We start from the raw sequence: 17596 nt of genomic DNA, 5'->3' as shown, positions 1-17596 counted from the left end.
AATAGTGCTATTATGAACCCACACATATATGCAATTGTTTCAATCTCTATTTTCAAACCTTTTTGGGTATATACCCACAAATGGAATTGTGGAGTCATAAGGCAATTCTATATGGAACTTTTTGAGGAACTGTCAAACTATTTTTTTTAAACATTTTATTTATTTATTCATGAGAGACACACAGAGAGAGGCAGAGACATAGGCAGAGGGAGAAGAATGCTCCATGCAGAGAGCCTGATGTGGGACTTGATCCTGGAACTCTGGGATCACGCTCTGAGCCCAAGGCAGACGCTCAACCGCTGAGCTACCCAGGCGTCCCTGTCAAACTATTTTTCATAGTGACTGCATCACTTTGCATTTTTACCAGCCACGTATGCAGGTTCAATTTCTCCACATCCTTACCAACACTTGTTATTTTCTTTTAATTTTGAGAAATTTTATGATAGCCATCTTAGTGTGTATATGGTTTCGATTTGTATTTCCCTAACAGCTAATGATGATGAGTATGCTTTTGTTGGGCACTTGTATATGTTCTTTGGGGAAATATCTATTTAAGAACTTGGCCCAGGGGATCCCTGGGTGGCTCAACGGTTTAGCACCTGCCTTTGGACCAGGGCGCGATCCTGGAGTCCCAGGATCGAGTCCCACGTCAGGCTCCCGGCATGGATCCTGCTTCTCCCTCCTCCTGTGTCTCTGCCCTCCCCCCTCTCTCTATGTCTATCATAAATAAATAAATCTTAAAAAAAAAAAAAAAAGAACTTGGCCCATTTTAAAGTAGGTTGTTGGCCTTTTTGTTGTTGAAAGAGTTCTTCACATATTCTGGATCTTAGACTCTTATCAGACATGATTTGTAAATATTTCCTCCCATTCTGTTAGCTGTCTTTTCACTTTATTGATAATATCCATTGATCCACAACATTTTTTTAATTTTAATGAAGTCCAACTTATTTTTCTTCTATGGCTCATGCTTTTGGTATATCTGAGAATCTACTGCCAAATCCAAATCATACATTTAATTCTATGTTTTCTCCATGAGGTTTATGATGTTAGTTCATATATTGAGGTTTTATTGTATGACTGACTTTTAATCTAACCTATTTCCCTTTGGGTATATCTTTACTCTCATCACCTTTCTATAGATGATGCTGGCAACCATCCTACCATGGAAAACTCTCCTGAACAACTGTTGTCAGTCTCACATTGGTAGATGGAAAGATTACTACAGATTTCCACTTAACCTGCAATGGTGGAAAGCCAGTACTACATAGTATTTTGAATTTAGTTACTGTTTAGGTAAATAGCAATTGATCATGATTTTATTTGCACTAAAGTGAAATGTTAAATTTTGTTTTGGGAATTCACATCCTTCTTACTTGCGAAATTCTCTTTTAGCATGAAATATAAGGGAGAGTTACAAAAGAATGAATTGATGGAGATGGTAGGAATGTAAAAGAATAGGTAGCAGCAAATAAAATCCAGTGAAACTCCTTTGTAATTTTAGTGCATGGGACAAAAATCTAGTGAAATGTAATTAAATTCTATTATATAGTTTAATGTATTTTACTAGAGTTTTGCTCCATGAATATATTTGTCATGGGACAGGAGATGTCCTTTATGACTTGTAGCATATTCAAATCCATGTGATGTTTTCAAAAGGAATTCCACTGAAACATGATAAAACCAGCCAGACTGCTGGGTAGGGGCTGGTTGGGAAAATAGGGAAGGAAAGGGATTCCTGCTCTATTAAGCAGACTGAGTCACATACAGATGCTTTTCATGCTAATGCTGGTAATGATGAGCTATTCATATGAAGAAAAAGAACAAGCTCAACTCTCAACCTGAGAGTCAGGTTTTGGAAACAGTGTATTAAGATGAAATATTGTTCCTGAAATGATGGGCTAAAGTATAATCCTCATAAATAAATAATTTGGATAGTTGTTATTAAAAAAAGAAGATAACCACAGTTAAGTCCTCCAAATGGATTGGTATGTTTTCCATCTTTTCTAATTAATTTAGAGTTTATATTTGAACATAAATTAATGTTAGCTTTGATACATGAAAAGTACTTTGAATCCGTGTAGTTGACTTCTCTGCCTACAGATTTTGACATTTTGTAGGTGTCCTGTACTAGAGAGGTAAACACTCAGTCACGATCAAATAGGCAAGAATAGTAATTGAGATAGTTTTTAGCATTAAGTTCATTCTTTTTAATTTTTTTTAAAGTAGGCTCCACAATCAGCATGAAGACCAACACAGGCCTTGAACTCATGACCTTGATATCAAGATCTGAGCTGGAATTAAGAGTTGGATACTTAAACCACTGAGCTACCCCAGGCACCCTGCACTAAGTTCATTCTTAGAAGAAAAAGTAGGTATTTCTGTGAGTCTGCTGGTTGAAACTCTTGGAAAATAGCTCATTTTATTACTTTATGCATACCAGGCATCCTCAAGCTCAGACGATGACTATGGACTGTGACTCTTGAGCAGAGAACAAAAAGTAAGGTCACATATAACCTGAATTATAATTACATACTGCAAGATCATGTATTTCAGAGATTGCAGACTTTGAATTTTACCAAAACATTTGCATAATTAATGATGATGATGATTTCTATTTTGTGTGGGCAGTGAAGAGAGGCAGAAAATGGCTCAAGTAATTGGTTAAAAAAAAATTACCATAAAAATCTGCCCTTCCAGAAAGGAGGAGACTTTTGGAGGGGCAAAATACTTTGTCTTAATATGTAATGTCATGTTTGTAACCAATGTCTTCTGGATGGTGCACTGAACCAACAAATATTAGCTTGAAAATAAGTCTAACCCCAGTTTCTAGACCATGCCATTCTGGGGGTACGAATGTTATCCCATCATCATTGTCACTGATGTCTGGCCAGCACATAGCCAGTGGGCCGGTGGAGGGTGTGAGTTACCTTATGAGGATCCTCTCAAGACTACATCCATAGGGCGTTGTCTTTATACTGACTAGGTCTCTGCTGGCCAACAATAGGGCCAGTGGCTGCTGCTTCTTGAAAGAGTCCTGCCCTGCCCAGGCAGCTGCAAAACCCTGGGGCCACCAGAGAGTGTATAGATCCTTTATCCTTCACTGAGAGGAGCCAGGCTGGATTCAGAGCAGAGGGAAACAAAGCCCCCTCCCTCCAAGGGCCCAGGCACTTAAGTTCTTCCCATTTTGTATTTCCTGTCATCCTACCCAGACACTCTTACCACCTATAGCTTGTCTCAAAGGTCTTCTCTCTCTCTCTTCTCTCCTTTCTCTCAAAGGCCCTTGCTAAGTTTTCTGTAAGTAGATGCTTGGGGAGTTGCTAACCTCATCTGCGTATTCTTATTTTAGCCCCCTCTGGGAGCACTCTATGAGGGCTGCAAAGTTCTGTCAGACATTTTAAGAGTTACAGAGTGAGGGAACAAACTCCCTGCCTACAGGGCCCTGGGGCCTGGCAAGTTAGCAGTGTAGATGATATGTATACAAAATATCATAACCTAGGGCTGAAAGGGATGTCATGGCCGCTCTGCAAGAGTACTTCAAGCCTTTGCAACCTTTCCTTGGCCTTGGGATGCATGCCCTGTCATTTTCTGTTTTCTGCTTGGCAAACTTCATTCTTTCTTCAAGGCTCAGAACAGAAAAGCTCAAGGGTTACCTGCTCTTTGAAATCTTCCTGATCCAGAAAGGGCTCATCTGCTTTATGTTTTCACTGCACTGTGTCACACTGCCACTACAGACATTACCTTTTCAACTATGATTCTTTAAAAGAAGGACAAACCCAGCTTTATTAAGGTACAAATTCAATGATATAAGCTGCACATATTTCAAGTATACAATTTGATAGGATAGGATAAAAAGATGCTACTATTATTCCTGCCTTGACCCAAAGGTAGCTCTATCTTATTGAGGAGCATTTATTATTTAAAGAAACAAGCAACAGTAATATCTATTCATTAAAAAAATTCAGAAAAGTAGTAAAAGTAAAGTATATACATTTTTAAAAAGTTGCCTGTCATCCTGTAACAGGACACTGCTAAGGTTAATTGACTGCTTTTGGTTTGCCAGTGTCATTCATCAAGTGAGCATCATTTTGACATGTGCACAAAGGCGAGAGCCACTTCCGGTTATTTACAAGAATATCTATAGATGAGAATTTATGCTTCTCCACCTCCAAGTCCTGAATTCCCAACACCTATTTTTTGGTACACAGGAATCTTAAACCTTCTTTAAATGTAGTGTTTAGTTGGGAAGCAGAGTTTGTACAAATCATTTTGCTGAAGTGTGCTGGTATCTAGAAAGCTCTTCATTGAAGCACTGTAATAAAGACTGTATTTCGTCATATGTACCTTGCCAGCAAAACTGTCTGAAGCTACACTCCCTGCCGTACTATTATGAAAGAAAACTACTGCCAATTAATTTTAAGATGCCATCAATTATAAAACAAATCCTGATTTTTAGGGAACATAAGATGTAAAAAAAACCCCACAAAACTACTTTAGATCAGTAAAATACAGTTTTTCTTAAGCCATATAGCTTAAGGAGGGTCCTTATACTATGAGGGTATTACTTAAAAATGGCTCTTTGGAATCATCTGAGGACTGCTCCACTCAGATCTCTCCTTGTGTTTCTATCAATCCAGTGTTAGAATTATGATAGGCAAGAAATGGAAATATATCTCATATTTTCAGACCCATGTACAAAGCTAGTTACTACAGGAACAAGACACACATGATTTGCAGTCTCCCTTCACACCTATTATTTCTCCTCATTCTTTTCTATAAAGCTTAAAAGAATTGAAATAAGGTAATTTATAATTAATTTAAATGTTTGTTTCCAGATAGTGCTAATCATGGAGTTTTAGTCCAAAAATTTTGTGGTGCAACTTAAAACATGTTAGGAACCCCAAGAACGAGATACAAAATGAACTTCCCAACTGTAAAGCACTTTCCTTCACACTTGCTGCCTTCCTTCTCCTTCTAGTGGACAAAAAGGCAATAATAGGATTATCATTTCTAAAATGATGCTAGAATTCTTCTGTATAATGCTTTAAACACTGATCAGTAAGTATAGTTCCAGACCAGGTTTGATCCCACCAGAGCCAGCATCCATTGCCACACAAAATGTTTGTGAAATGTCATTAGGTTTGCACATACGCCTTCTGAGGATGGAAAAGGTTCAAGCACTCGGAGTCCTTTATTTGCATTTCAAAATTTATGAGACTGTTCCAGAAACGAAGAGAAAGGGAAAATCAAATTCAATTTTTTTTTTCTTGGTTGAAATGCCTGATAATGGCATACAGGTTTTTTGTTGTTGTTGTTGTTTTGTTTTTTTGTTTTTTTTAAAGCAAATTCAATTACTTTTGAGATTTAAAGAATGAGGTGGACATGTCTGGTAGTTTTTATCTAGGGAATTGTGACTCCCAATTAAGATTTTAGGGAACAGAAAAAAAATATCCAAGTTCATTATCAGTGAATTTTACTATACATAATGTCCTTTAACAGTGAGACAAATTGGGGAAATTCTCGGAAATATTCAGCTAATTAATTTAGTGGTAAATCAGAATGCTCAGTTAAAAAGACTTTTCCTTGTGAGGTCAAATTGCTCCTTCAATCTTAATGAGGGCTTAATTTTGTTATTTATGAGTCGTTTTGGAGATTTTCCCCCCTCATATTCCATAAATAATTCTAACTCCTCTACACTAGCAATAGTGATAATCTCAAACATTAATCAATTAATGAACTGCACACCTCCAATTGTCAGAATACTAATTAGTTGAGATACAGGTTAAAAGAGATGCGCTGTGTGTGAAAATTAGCAATAGTCTTTGTAGTAGGCAGAGTAAGGGCTCCCCCAAAGATGTCTGTTTCCTAATTACTGGACCCCATGAATATGCTGCTGCTCAGGGCAAAAGGGATTTGCAGATGTGATTAAATAATTCTGAGATGGGAGATTATCCTGGATTATCAGGTAGGCCCACTATAATCACAAAGACCCTTAGGACAGAGATGAGGAGGAAGGAGTCTCAGAGGAGATGTGACAAGGAAGTCTGAGGTCAGAATGATGAGAGCCATGAGCTAAGTAACAAGGGTAGCTTGTAGAAGCTGAGAGCAACAAGAAAACAAATTCTTCCCTAGAGCATTTAGGAGGAATGCAGCCCACTAACACCTTGATTTTAGCTCAGACTTCTGACTTCCAGAATTGTAAGACAATAAATTTATGTTGTCTTAAGTCACTAAGTTTTTGGTAATTTGTTATAGCAGACATAGTACACTAATCCAGTCTTATTTCTTCTGTACAAGATAAATTAATAGTACTTCCAAGCTTTTTGAAGGAAAAACATTATTAAAATCATGCAATGTTCTTACACTTTGTAAAATGACTTAACCTTTCTTTCTTGGGCAAGGCAAAAAGATCTAGGAGTGACATAACTCCACACAAATCCTATAAAAATCCTAAATAACATGCATTTTAAAATTTAAATTTGAAATTCTGTGCCCTATCTGATATTTGATAATGTATCTTTTTGGATGGAAGATAAGATTCTTGTAACTTAATTTCTGCCTTGAAAAATATATTTTTTATACTAATGACATGAGGTCTCAATTTTACTGTTAAGATAAGTAAAGATAAGTTATTACTTCAACTTAACCATATACATTCAACAAAACAAATTTGTACAGTCCTTTTGGTAAAGTCACAACCAAATGGGCCTTGGGATGTGTGCTATCGGGGGATACCTCTACATTGCCTGGTTGGGGTGGCCAGTGGGGCTTATACTTTTGGGTCCCACAGAACTATAAACAACAGAGAAGAGTTCTTAAGCCACTACTATCCCTGGGTCACAACAAGAAGCAATAGACCTAGAAGCCCAGTCTTTCTGTGAGGGAGGCCTAGGCCTAGTAACTAATCATCATAGCTATGGCCTAAGGGGCAGGCTACTACTTAAACATGCATCTAGGAGCTGACTATATTTCTTTCCAGCAATCTTGGAGGGTAAGTGCTATCTTTGCATTCATCCCAGCTGGGTTCCAGAATGCCACATCTCTTGGAGGGGAGCATTATGTGTACCTGGTGCCTGGTGTTTGCAACAGATGTCCAGGGGATGCCTCTTGATCACCTGGTTCTGATGGCCTGAAGGGCCTTCTGTTCCTGGGTGCCACAGGACTGTGGCAATTACAGGGAAGGCTATCTTCATAGCCTTCTTGGCAGGCTATCATGTCCAGGGGACTGCACAGACAGTAGACTGAGCCATATTTTTTCCCCCAATCTGTGAAGGAGGCCACTTTGCTTGTCCTAGAGCTTTAGACTGAGAGGTAGTCTTTGGGACTGGCACATACTTTAGTGGCCAATGGAGCTGCTCTCAGGGAAGATATGCTGTAGACACTATCTTTTCATTCTCCCTCTGCCTAGCTCTAGCTTGCTGGTATCTCCCAGAAAGGAGCTTATCCACTCCTCTGGAACCCAATTTTTTTGCAATTGCTATGCAGGGAACACTTCCAGATTCCCTGGCTCTGGTGGTCAGCAGTGCTTATGCCTGTGGTCCCTCAGGACTATATATATTTGCATACTTTTAAAAGCTGCTGTCTGCAGGTCTGGTTTCCAGCTTGAATCTACATGCTGAGATTCTTCCCTTTGGGACACTGACATGTCTTGGCACATTCTGAACTATTAGGGGCTGTTAGAAACATAGCAGATTGCTTGGACAAATACATAGGTTTGAGAAATGACCAAGACGTGAGGAAAGGCTGAATAAAAAGGTTCATTTCCAACATGAGGCCACTCCTTCAAGACTGTGAGAGGTATTCAGCTAATTAATTTACTATATATCTACTATATAGAAACCAACACAGAGAATCAAGCAAAATGAAGATACAGAGGAATATGTTCCAAATGAAGGCAAAACTTCAGAAAAAAAATCCTTAATGAAACAGAGGTAAGTAATTTATCTAATAAAGAGTTCGAAGTAATGGTCATAAAAATGCTTACTGAAAGGGTGAGAAGAATGGAGGAACACAGTAAGAACTTCCACAAAGAGATGTAAAATATAAGAAAGTACCAAACAGAAGTCACAGAGGTGAAGAATGCAATGACTGAGGTGAAACATACACCACAGGGGTTCAACAACAGAATAAACGAAGCAGAAGAAAGGATCAGTCTACTCAAAGACAAGGTAGTGGAACTCACCAATCAGAGCAGGAAAAAAAAAAAAAGAATGAAGTAAGTGAAGACAACTTCAGGACCATACAGGACAACAGACTAACATCTGCAGTATATAGGGCTCCCAGGAGGAAAAGACAAAGAGAAAGGGACAGAAATCTTATCAGAAGAAATAATGACTGAAAATTTCTCTACCTTGAGGAAGGAAATCGGAATCCAAATCCAGGAATCCCAAAGAATTCCAAAGAATATGAATCCAAAGAGACCCATACCAAGACACATTATGATTAAAACATCAAAAGTTTAAGAAAACAAGAGAATATTAAAAGCAGCCAGAGAAAAACAGCTTTTTAAGTGTAAGGGAACCCCTATAAGAGTTTCAGAACAAACTTTACAGGTCAGAAGCGAGTGGTAGGATATATGCAAAGTGCTGAAAGAAAAATCTAGCCAAGAAAATTCATTAAGAATTGAAGGAGAGATCAAGAGTTTTTGACACAGGCAAAAGCTAAAGGATTTCATCACATAATGATGAAGGTACCTCATGAAGCTGAAAAGAAGTGGCCTAATTAGTAACAAGAAAGCATGTGAAAGAGTAAATATCATTGGAAAAGTAAATCTTTAGTAAAGGTAGTGGATTAATTATTATAGAGGTAACATGATGGCTAAAAGAAAAAAGTGGTAAAAATAACCATGACTACAATAATTAGTTAGAGGATACACAAGATAAGAAGATGTAAAATGTGACACCAAAATCAAAACGTGGCAGGAGAGTAAAAATGTTCAGCCTTAGAATGGGATCAAAGTTGTTACCAATTTAAAATAGACTGTTATGATATAAATTGTTACATGTAAGCCTCATGGTAACCACAAAGCAAAAAGCTATAGTTAATACTTAGAAAAGATAAAGGAATATAAGCATATCACTAAAGAAAGTCATCAAATCACAAAGGAAGAGAGCAAGAGAAGGATAGGAACAGAAGGAACTACAGAAACAACTAGAAATCAACTAACAAGATAACAATAAACACATACTTATCAATAGTTGCTTCAAATGTAAATGGACTAAATTCTCCAATCAAAAGACACAGAGTGGCTGAATGGATTAAAAAACAAATTCAAAAAAATATTGTTGAGGCTACTGTGTGGAGAATAGATTGTGTATTAGGGTGAATGCTGGGGAACTGTAGTCCAAATTAGATGTGATGATGGCCTGGAATAGAGTGGTAGATAGAGCAAGTGTAGAAACAGGAAGACTAGTTAGGGAGCTACCGCAATAATTAATGCAAGAGGTGATAGTGTAGACCAAGGAGGTAGCTATGATGGTGGGGTTAGCATTTAGATTCGGGATATATTTTAAAAGTGGGGCAGACATGATTTAATGATGAGATGGATGAATGGTATGAGAGAAAGAGGAATCAAAGATGGTGTACTGAGTTGAATAGCATCTTCCAAAACTCATGACTACTCAGATGAGGTCAAGATCACACTAGATTAGGGTGGGCCCTAAATCTAAAGACTGTTGTCTTTATAGAGACACAGAGACACACAGAGGGAAGACAGCCATGTAAATGTAGAGGCAAAAGTGAAAGTGATGCAGCTACAAGCCAAGGAACATGATTAGACCTGACAGTCATTAGAAGCTAGGAAGAGGCAAGAAGGATTCTTCCCTAGAGCCGTCAGAAGGAACATGGCACTGCTGACACCCTGATTTCAGACTTCAGCCTCCAGGACTAAGAGAGAATAAATTCATTTATTTTAAGCTGCCCACTAGTTGTGTATTTTGTTAAAGGTATCTTAGAAAACAAATACAGATGATTCCAAGGTTTTTGGCTTGAAACAGCTGCAAAAATGGAGAAATCACTTACTGAGAAAAACTGAGATAAGGTTTGTGGAGGGGGGTGAAAAATTCAGTTTTTGCTATGCTAAGCTTAAGACGTTAGTTAGGTATCCAAGTGGAGGTATTGAATAAGTAAGTAGAAATACAAGTATGGAGTTTGGGGGATGGAGAAGGGGCTGGAGACACAAACTTAGACGTCATAAGCTTGGCATAGAGAGTTATTTAAAGCAACAGACCAGATGAAATCACCAAAAGACTGAACAAACAGAGAGGAGAAGTGGAAGGATTAAAAGTAAGTGCAAAAAGGGATGGTGGGCAACTTTAATTCAAGTCTGGACTAAAAACCTGCTTAAAAATACACTCTAGTGCAAACAATAAGCACATCTTAAAAAGCAGATTTGATGCACAAGAAACAATGACCAATCAAGAAACTCACAAATAATTGTTATGGTGCAATGCTAAAAAATAGTTATAATAATGACAATTTGAAATATTGTAATCTCAAACTGAGAGACAGTGGTGAGAGAGACCAAACTAAACCTAATTGCTTTATAGCTGGGCATAGAATATGGTTATGAGTTAATTGTAGGTATTGATAAAAATAAGTTTAAATAGGCTAATGTATTAAAAATTTAAAGGCAATTACTATAAAAACAGATTATGTATACATTTGAAAATCTGAAAGGGGAAAAAAAAGAACAAAGAAAGTTTAGTTAATTCAAGAAGAGGTAGAAAATTTCAAAAAGCTAATAGGCATAGAAGAAAATGAAAATACAATTAAAGATTGACTCTTAAAAGAAAACTATGGACAGTACCTTTTATGGTTGAGTTACTCCATGCTTCTAAGAAGGGGGCAATAGGCATATTATATAAACTATATAAACCAGAATACAGAAAAAAGTAGAAAGCTAAAGAATTCATTATAGAAGGCTATTATATTCTTGATGTCATTCCTGATGGTGAACACAGGAACAAAATTATGAAATTAAGTATTGGCATATTGAATCCAAAAGTGTATCAAATGAACAGAACACCATACTCAATGAAACTAATCACAGGAATATACAAGTGATTAAAAAATCAGAGAACCTATTAATATAATTTTCTACATTAGCAGATTAAAGAAAAAAGCTATGAATAGATCAATAAATACTGAATACATTTCAACCAAATTCAAATTTGTTCTATTCATGTATACTCTGGAGAACAGATCAGTAATCGTCAATGACTGGGGGTGCAGGAGGCACTTACTACAAGGTACCAAGGGGGAGTTTTGGGTGGTGATGGAATGCTTCTATATCTTGAGTGTGGTGGTCTCAGGAGTATATGTGTTTTTAAAGACTTGCAGGATACTAAAAAGAGTAAATTTTGCTATTTGAAAATTATACCTTGAGTTTTAAAAATGAAAAAAAGAAACTGTGAAAGTGTTAAAAAACCTAGAAATAGAAGGAGCTACCTGAGCTGGACATATAATACACAATTCTTATACTTATTGATAACAACTACATTCAATGATTAGAATCATCCTTGTTAATGTTACGAATATGGCAAAGATGTATAGATTCCAGTAGACACAAGACGAGTAAAATGGAACACATTTGTTATTTGCAAAACTCTTTAACAGCTTCTCAATTCACTTAGAGTAAAGCCCAAGTCCTTTTAAAGTCCAAGTCCTACTACTGTCCCAGTATAATGTGACTGCATTTACTTCACTGTGCCACTTACTGTTTCTTTGCCTGGTTTCACTCTGCCTTGACCCCACTGAGTTCTTGGTGTTCCTCTAGCATCCAGGCAATTTCACTTCCATCTGCCAGAACTCTCTTCCTCCTCTTGCCTATGTGACTTGCTCCTTCTCTTCCTTCAGCTCAAGTGTCACCTCCTCAGGATGGCCTTTCTTAAACTATTTAAAATTCATCCATCCCTATTCACCATCAGCATTCATTATTTTCCTCTCCTTAATTTATCTTCCGTCACTACATATCATAATTTAACATGTTACACATTTTACTGCTACATATTCTGTTTTTCCCCACTTGGAAAATATAAATCCACCAAAAAAACCTCCCAGAACAAAAGGAGTTCAAAGTAAACACAACCCCCAGTGGCATTCCTTTTCAGTTCTCTTGGGTATATACCTAGGAGTGGAATTGCTGGATTATATAATAACCTGATGTTTAACCTTTTGAGGAACTGTTAAAAGTGTCTTTCAAAGAGGCTGCACCATTTAACCTTAAAATAAGTTATCTTTTTATTGTTGGGTTGTAAGAGTTCTTTATATATTGTGCCACTCACTACCTGTTTCTTTTTTTTTTTTCACTACTTGTTTCAGTAAATAAAATTTTATTTGAACATAGCCACATTCATTCATTTAGATATTCTCTGCAAAGCTTAAACTATTTACATTCTGATCCTTTACAAAAAATGCTTGTTGACCTTTTATTTAAAAATGAGTAATTGGGAAAGAATTAGATAAATATACTAAAAAAAAAAAAGAGGCTGGACAGTCCTGAAGCAAATTCATGTATTTATGAGAAGTTCAATTGTTGATATAGGTGATATTTCAAACCACTGGGCGGAATATGAGCTCATCAGTTGATGGTGTTACAATAATTTACTAACCACTGAAATGAATAAATCTAGAATCCTATGTTACACCATCCACAAAGTTTTTTTTAAAACCTAAAAACAAAACTATAAAAAATGATAATAAAATAGAGAGCATTGTAAGAATGTGGGAGAACAGGAAAAATCATTTTTCCCTGACATAAAATTAAACACTTTGCTAGTATAAAAGGTACATAAATAAGGTTGTAAGAAAATAGTTGCATCATATATAACAGACAAATGAATAAGATATAAGGAGTTCCTACAAATCATTTTTTTAAAAGTGGTAATGGATATGAATGGGCAATTTGTAACGGAAAAATAGTCAATGCTCAAACTCAGAAGTAATTGGAGAAATGCAAATTAAAACAATGGGATATCAATTTTTCACCTGCACTGCAGACACAATGATATAACACCAGATAATGTTAAACACTGGCAAAGATGCATAAAAAAGTACTGTTGAAACACAGTCAAGGCTAAACTTGGCTTCTCATGCCTCCAGCACCCAATTCCTGTTCTAGGTATTTGTACTAGAAACTTTCAAGAAGCATACAAAGAGGCAATTATAAAAATGTTGGCTGTAATAGTGTTTGTGATAACAACAAGCCAGAAACAATATCAGTGTCCATCAAAATAAGCTTGACCAAATAAACTACAACAAATTCAGACTACAAAGTATTTTGTGGCTATTAAGGAGAATGAAGAACATCTCCATATATTTACTTACAAAGATCTCCAAATACACTTGGTTAAAGGAAATAAATATCAGCTCTTAGAATGAAATTTACCACTGTGATAATAATTATAACAAACTGTTATTTTAACAATTCACTTAAAAAAGTTGTGATGTTAATATTTAGCAATAATACGTATTCACGGTATCTGAAAAAAAATCAACTTTTATAGAAGAAATGCTTTTAGAACCATACCATTTAAGGACTTTAAAAAACTGCATATGCACATATATGTATATCATGCACAGGGAAAATGAATGGAATAGTATTCACCGAACTCTTGAGAGTAAACTCTGGGTAGGGAAATAAAAATCTGGATGGAGGGTAATGTACATTTTCATATTTTGCTCCTGCTATATGCATAATTTCATTTTTATGAATATGAATCTATATGTTAGTTGTATGGTTGAAAAACATAAAACCTATTAGACTCATGTATAATTTAAATATATTGTGATGAATTTTTTGAGTGTGTGCTTGTCCTAAGAAAATATGGAAATTTGTTTTTTAAAGTCCTAGAAAACATTTTAAGGTTTATAAAACGTACCCAAGAGGAATTACATACTACATGTCCTCAATTCTAAGACATTGATTTTAAGATACATAATTAATTTAATAACAGCTTTTTAGGAAAAAAAGACACACAATCACACTAAATGCATAAAATGATTGTATGATGCATTTCAACTTTACAAATGTTTTAGATAAAATGACAAGTATAACATGTATCACATTTTACAGGAAGTATGGAAATGGAAGCGAATTTTCTCCCTTTGATGAATAAATACATGTTTGCAAATTGTTGAAAATCAGAACCCTATGCCTCTGGTAAGACTATTTACAGATGGAAAACAATCAAGGGAAAACCCACTATCCACTAAAAATCTCTATGTGAGTAAAGCATATCGTTCCTGAGTGTTTCAAGATCTCACCTTATTTGGAAATGGAAATTTGCTTGGTTCCACTTTTCCAGGTGCTGGAATAGCAGAAAGTGGTGGGAGCCAGGTCATCTCCTAAGTGGTGGGAAAAAACAAACAGCACTGTAATATGTAGAGTATTTAAAGTCTGTAGCATATAAAATAGCTATACGAGCCTGCCTTAATAACACTGGGAAGGAACAGGAGTAAAGAATGAAAGGGATTTTTAAAAAAAGGATGTGAGACCAGCTTTCATGATCTCTTTTCCTAATTTTACCAATTTTTGGTTCCATGGCTATCCCCATTCTCTCTTTAATCTTAAAAAGAGCTGCAAGGCTGTCCTATTTTTACTTCATTTAAGCTCCTGCATAAAGGGACAACCCAGTAGTAAAAGTTCTATGGAAAATGCCGTACAAAGGGGGCTGCTTCTCTTGGACTTAATCCCACAAAATTTCATAGGGTGTTTCTGAAGGAATGGACAAAGTACTTTTGACTTTAGGGTCATTATTAGAGGACTTCTTTATTTTATTAGAAACTAATATTAGGGTGAGTTTCCAGTAAGCCCCCACACACTGCTTTGGCCTTCATAAAAATTTCCTTCATGGAGAAGTGAAAAAACAAATCATATGTATAAAATAAAGAGAAAGAGAGAGAAAGAGAGAGAGAGAGAGAAGTGTCTTATTTTTCTTTTTTAAGTTTTTAAAAAAATTTTTCTTTATTTATTCATGAGAGATGCAAAGAGAGGGGGGGACGGAGAGGCAGAGACACAGGCAGAGGGAGAAGCAGGCTCCACGCAGGGAGCCTGATGTGGGACTCGATCCCGGGACCCCAGGACCACGGCCTGGGCCGAAGGCAGGCTCTAAACTGCTGAGCCACCCAGGGATCCCCGTGTCTTATTTTTCTAACGCAGTATTAAGAACACAACTTTAGCTCAATACACAATCACCTGTCATGTGCTTTTTGACACACACTTTCACTAAACTGTGAGAGGGAGCAATGTTTATCCACTTGCAGTTTCCTTCCTCAGTTCTATCTCCTGGAAGGTACCTGCATTCACCGAATGACTGTACAATTCAATGGAGTCAATCAACTTCTGATTACCAGGATACTTACTTTGAGTTTATAGATAGGTTTTGAGCCCTATTTTTTTTTTTTAATTTCCTTCCACTTTCAAACATAAGCAAACACAGAAGCAGTAGTTGATCCATTTTAAGAAAAGTGAGAAATTCTTTTTAGTTGAAGACATTTTTCTCATTTCTCTTGGGGAAGAGGGATTCTGACAGGTTTTTCAAGTCCAGTAGATTCCTGAGGGGGTCTTGTGCCCTTTTTGGGGGTAACTTTCCTCTTTCAGCACCTCGGATAGTGCAGACCCATTCAGGCAGGGAGCAGAGGGAGTCAAACCCACCCTGGAAGGATTTACTGACCCTACCGTCATCTCTTGCCCTCCATGACACCTGTGCCGTAGGTGGGTTAGGCTCACAGGCATTTGAGATGTCCCTTCTCCATTCCGCTGTTCCTGAGGTCTCTCCAATGGGAGCAAAGGAAGATCCAGTGACCTTCTATGTCCCTCTCCTCTTACCTCTGCTCCCCAAGTATTTGCCCATTCTATCCTGTATCTTTCCCTGCTGTCTCTTTTGAAGAGGCTTGTTAAGCAGGACTCCTGAGTTTGTGTCCAGGAACTGAGTGGGTGGTCAGCATATTTTTGAGTGAATGCCAAACTAAACAGTATTTCTGCAATGTCTCTACCATCCTAATCATACCTTAATTACTTTTAACCTGGATTGCTTTAATAATTCCTGATTGGTTCTCTCTCTTCTGTTATTATTTTTTAAAAAGATTTTATTTATTTGTTTGACACAACTTCACAGAGCGAGCACAAGTAGGGGGAGCAGCAGAGGGAGAGGGAGAAGCAGGCTCTCTGCTGAGCAGGAAGCTGAATGTGGGGTTTGATCCTAGGACCACAAGATTGTGACCCGAGTTAAAGGCAGACACTTAACTGACTGAACCACGCAGGCGCCCCTCTTTTGTTATTATTAATCTACCCACTACACTCTTGCCAACTCAATTTTCCTAAATTGTAGATGCACATGAAAAGCTTCACTGCTCCAAAATCTTCGCATGCCTTTGTATACATAACAATACGATGATGACCACAGCAATGATGCCTCCTGTTGTGCTTTACAATTTTCAGAGTACTTCCATACACATTTTAAAATTTATACTCAACCTTTAATTACTATTACATCCATACTTCAGGTGAGGAAGTCAAAGCTCAAAGAGATAATTGATTTGCTCAAGCTCACTCAATTCATAAATGTCATGCTGAAATTTGTATATATGTCTCATACCTCCAGCCCAGTATTTGTCTTTCACTCCACTGCATTTGCCCTCAAAGACCTCAGCCTAGTATTCAAGACCTTTACAACAAAGTCCTGGTATTCAGCCTTGGGCCTTTTTGTTAATCTACACACATACACTAATATAAGAAAAGCTACGCCTCTGTGTTCAGTTACACGAGACCCTTTGTGTGTGAATGCCCTATTCTCATATGCTTTTTGGATTTCTATCCATTCACTAAGGTGCATCTTAAACATATCTACATCTTGAGGCCTTTGCTAATTCCCCTTCTATTCCAATGTGATATGACAGTTTCCTTCTGATGCTTCTCCAAAGCATTTACTCATTTTCCTCTCTCATCATAACTGTTAGATTCTTCTTTGTGTTACAGTTTTATGATAGTTGAGTGTACTTCACTCTGCACTCAACCATTTCTCCTTCTTCTGATATCCTTCCCCCCCCCCCAAGTAGAATAGAAATCATACTTCAGAATCTCAAGAATCTCTTTCAATAACATTCAGATATTTTAACATAATCCTGTAAAGAAGCACTGAAAACTTCTTCAGAGAGGGATACTGCTTACTTATCTTTGTGTAGATTGAAGCACATTATATACTAAGCACTCAAAATCAACTTGCTGAATTGAACTGAATGCCCATATTTCAATGCAAAATTGCTCACTAACTTTATTTTAATTCTAGCTAAGTATTTCCATGTGATTTTTCCACTCAATGCATTTTGCTAAATATATGAAGGAATGGTAAATACAGACAACGGGGTTTCTTAAAACATTCCAGAATTTCTAAACACATAAGAATTCTTTACACAAACTATTTAAATGTAGACTTTAAAAATCAATGTGCAAGAATTTTTTTTAAGATTGATTACCTAGTATATAAAAATTCTTCACTATGGTTAGATGGGAAAATTAAGAGCAAATAGATTCTTTCTACTTCCTCTTCTGTCACTAGTTTAGTGAGCGTAGGTAAGTCACACCTTCAGTAAACTGTAG

At 36.8% G+C, this 17596-nt stretch overlaps 1 protein-coding gene across 4 annotated transcripts in view; it reads right to left on the bottom strand.

Moving 5' to 3' along the window:
* The window catches only part of AFF3 (ALF transcription elongation factor 3), a 532210-nt gene that overhangs the window by 192385 nt on the left and 322229 nt on the right, over nt 1–17596 (bottom strand). For all 4 annotated transcript variants that reach the window (XM_077915033.1, XM_077915032.1, XM_077915034.1 and 1 more), the window contains one exon: nt 14263–14343. In XM_077915033.1, the coding sequence (XP_077771159.1) occupies nt 14263–14343 (81 nt within the window). The remainder of the gene's footprint in view (nt 1–14262; nt 14344–17596) is intronic.

Source organism: Canis aureus, chromosome 11 (assembly GCF_053574225.1).
Source record: "Canis aureus isolate CA01 chromosome 11, VMU_Caureus_v.1.0, whole genome shotgun sequence".
In the NCBI taxonomy this organism is placed as follows: domain Eukaryota; kingdom Metazoa; phylum Chordata; class Mammalia; order Carnivora; family Canidae; genus Canis; species Canis aureus.
The sequence above is the reverse complement of the archived record's forward strand: the minus strand, read 5'-3'. Positions and strand labels throughout refer to the sequence as shown.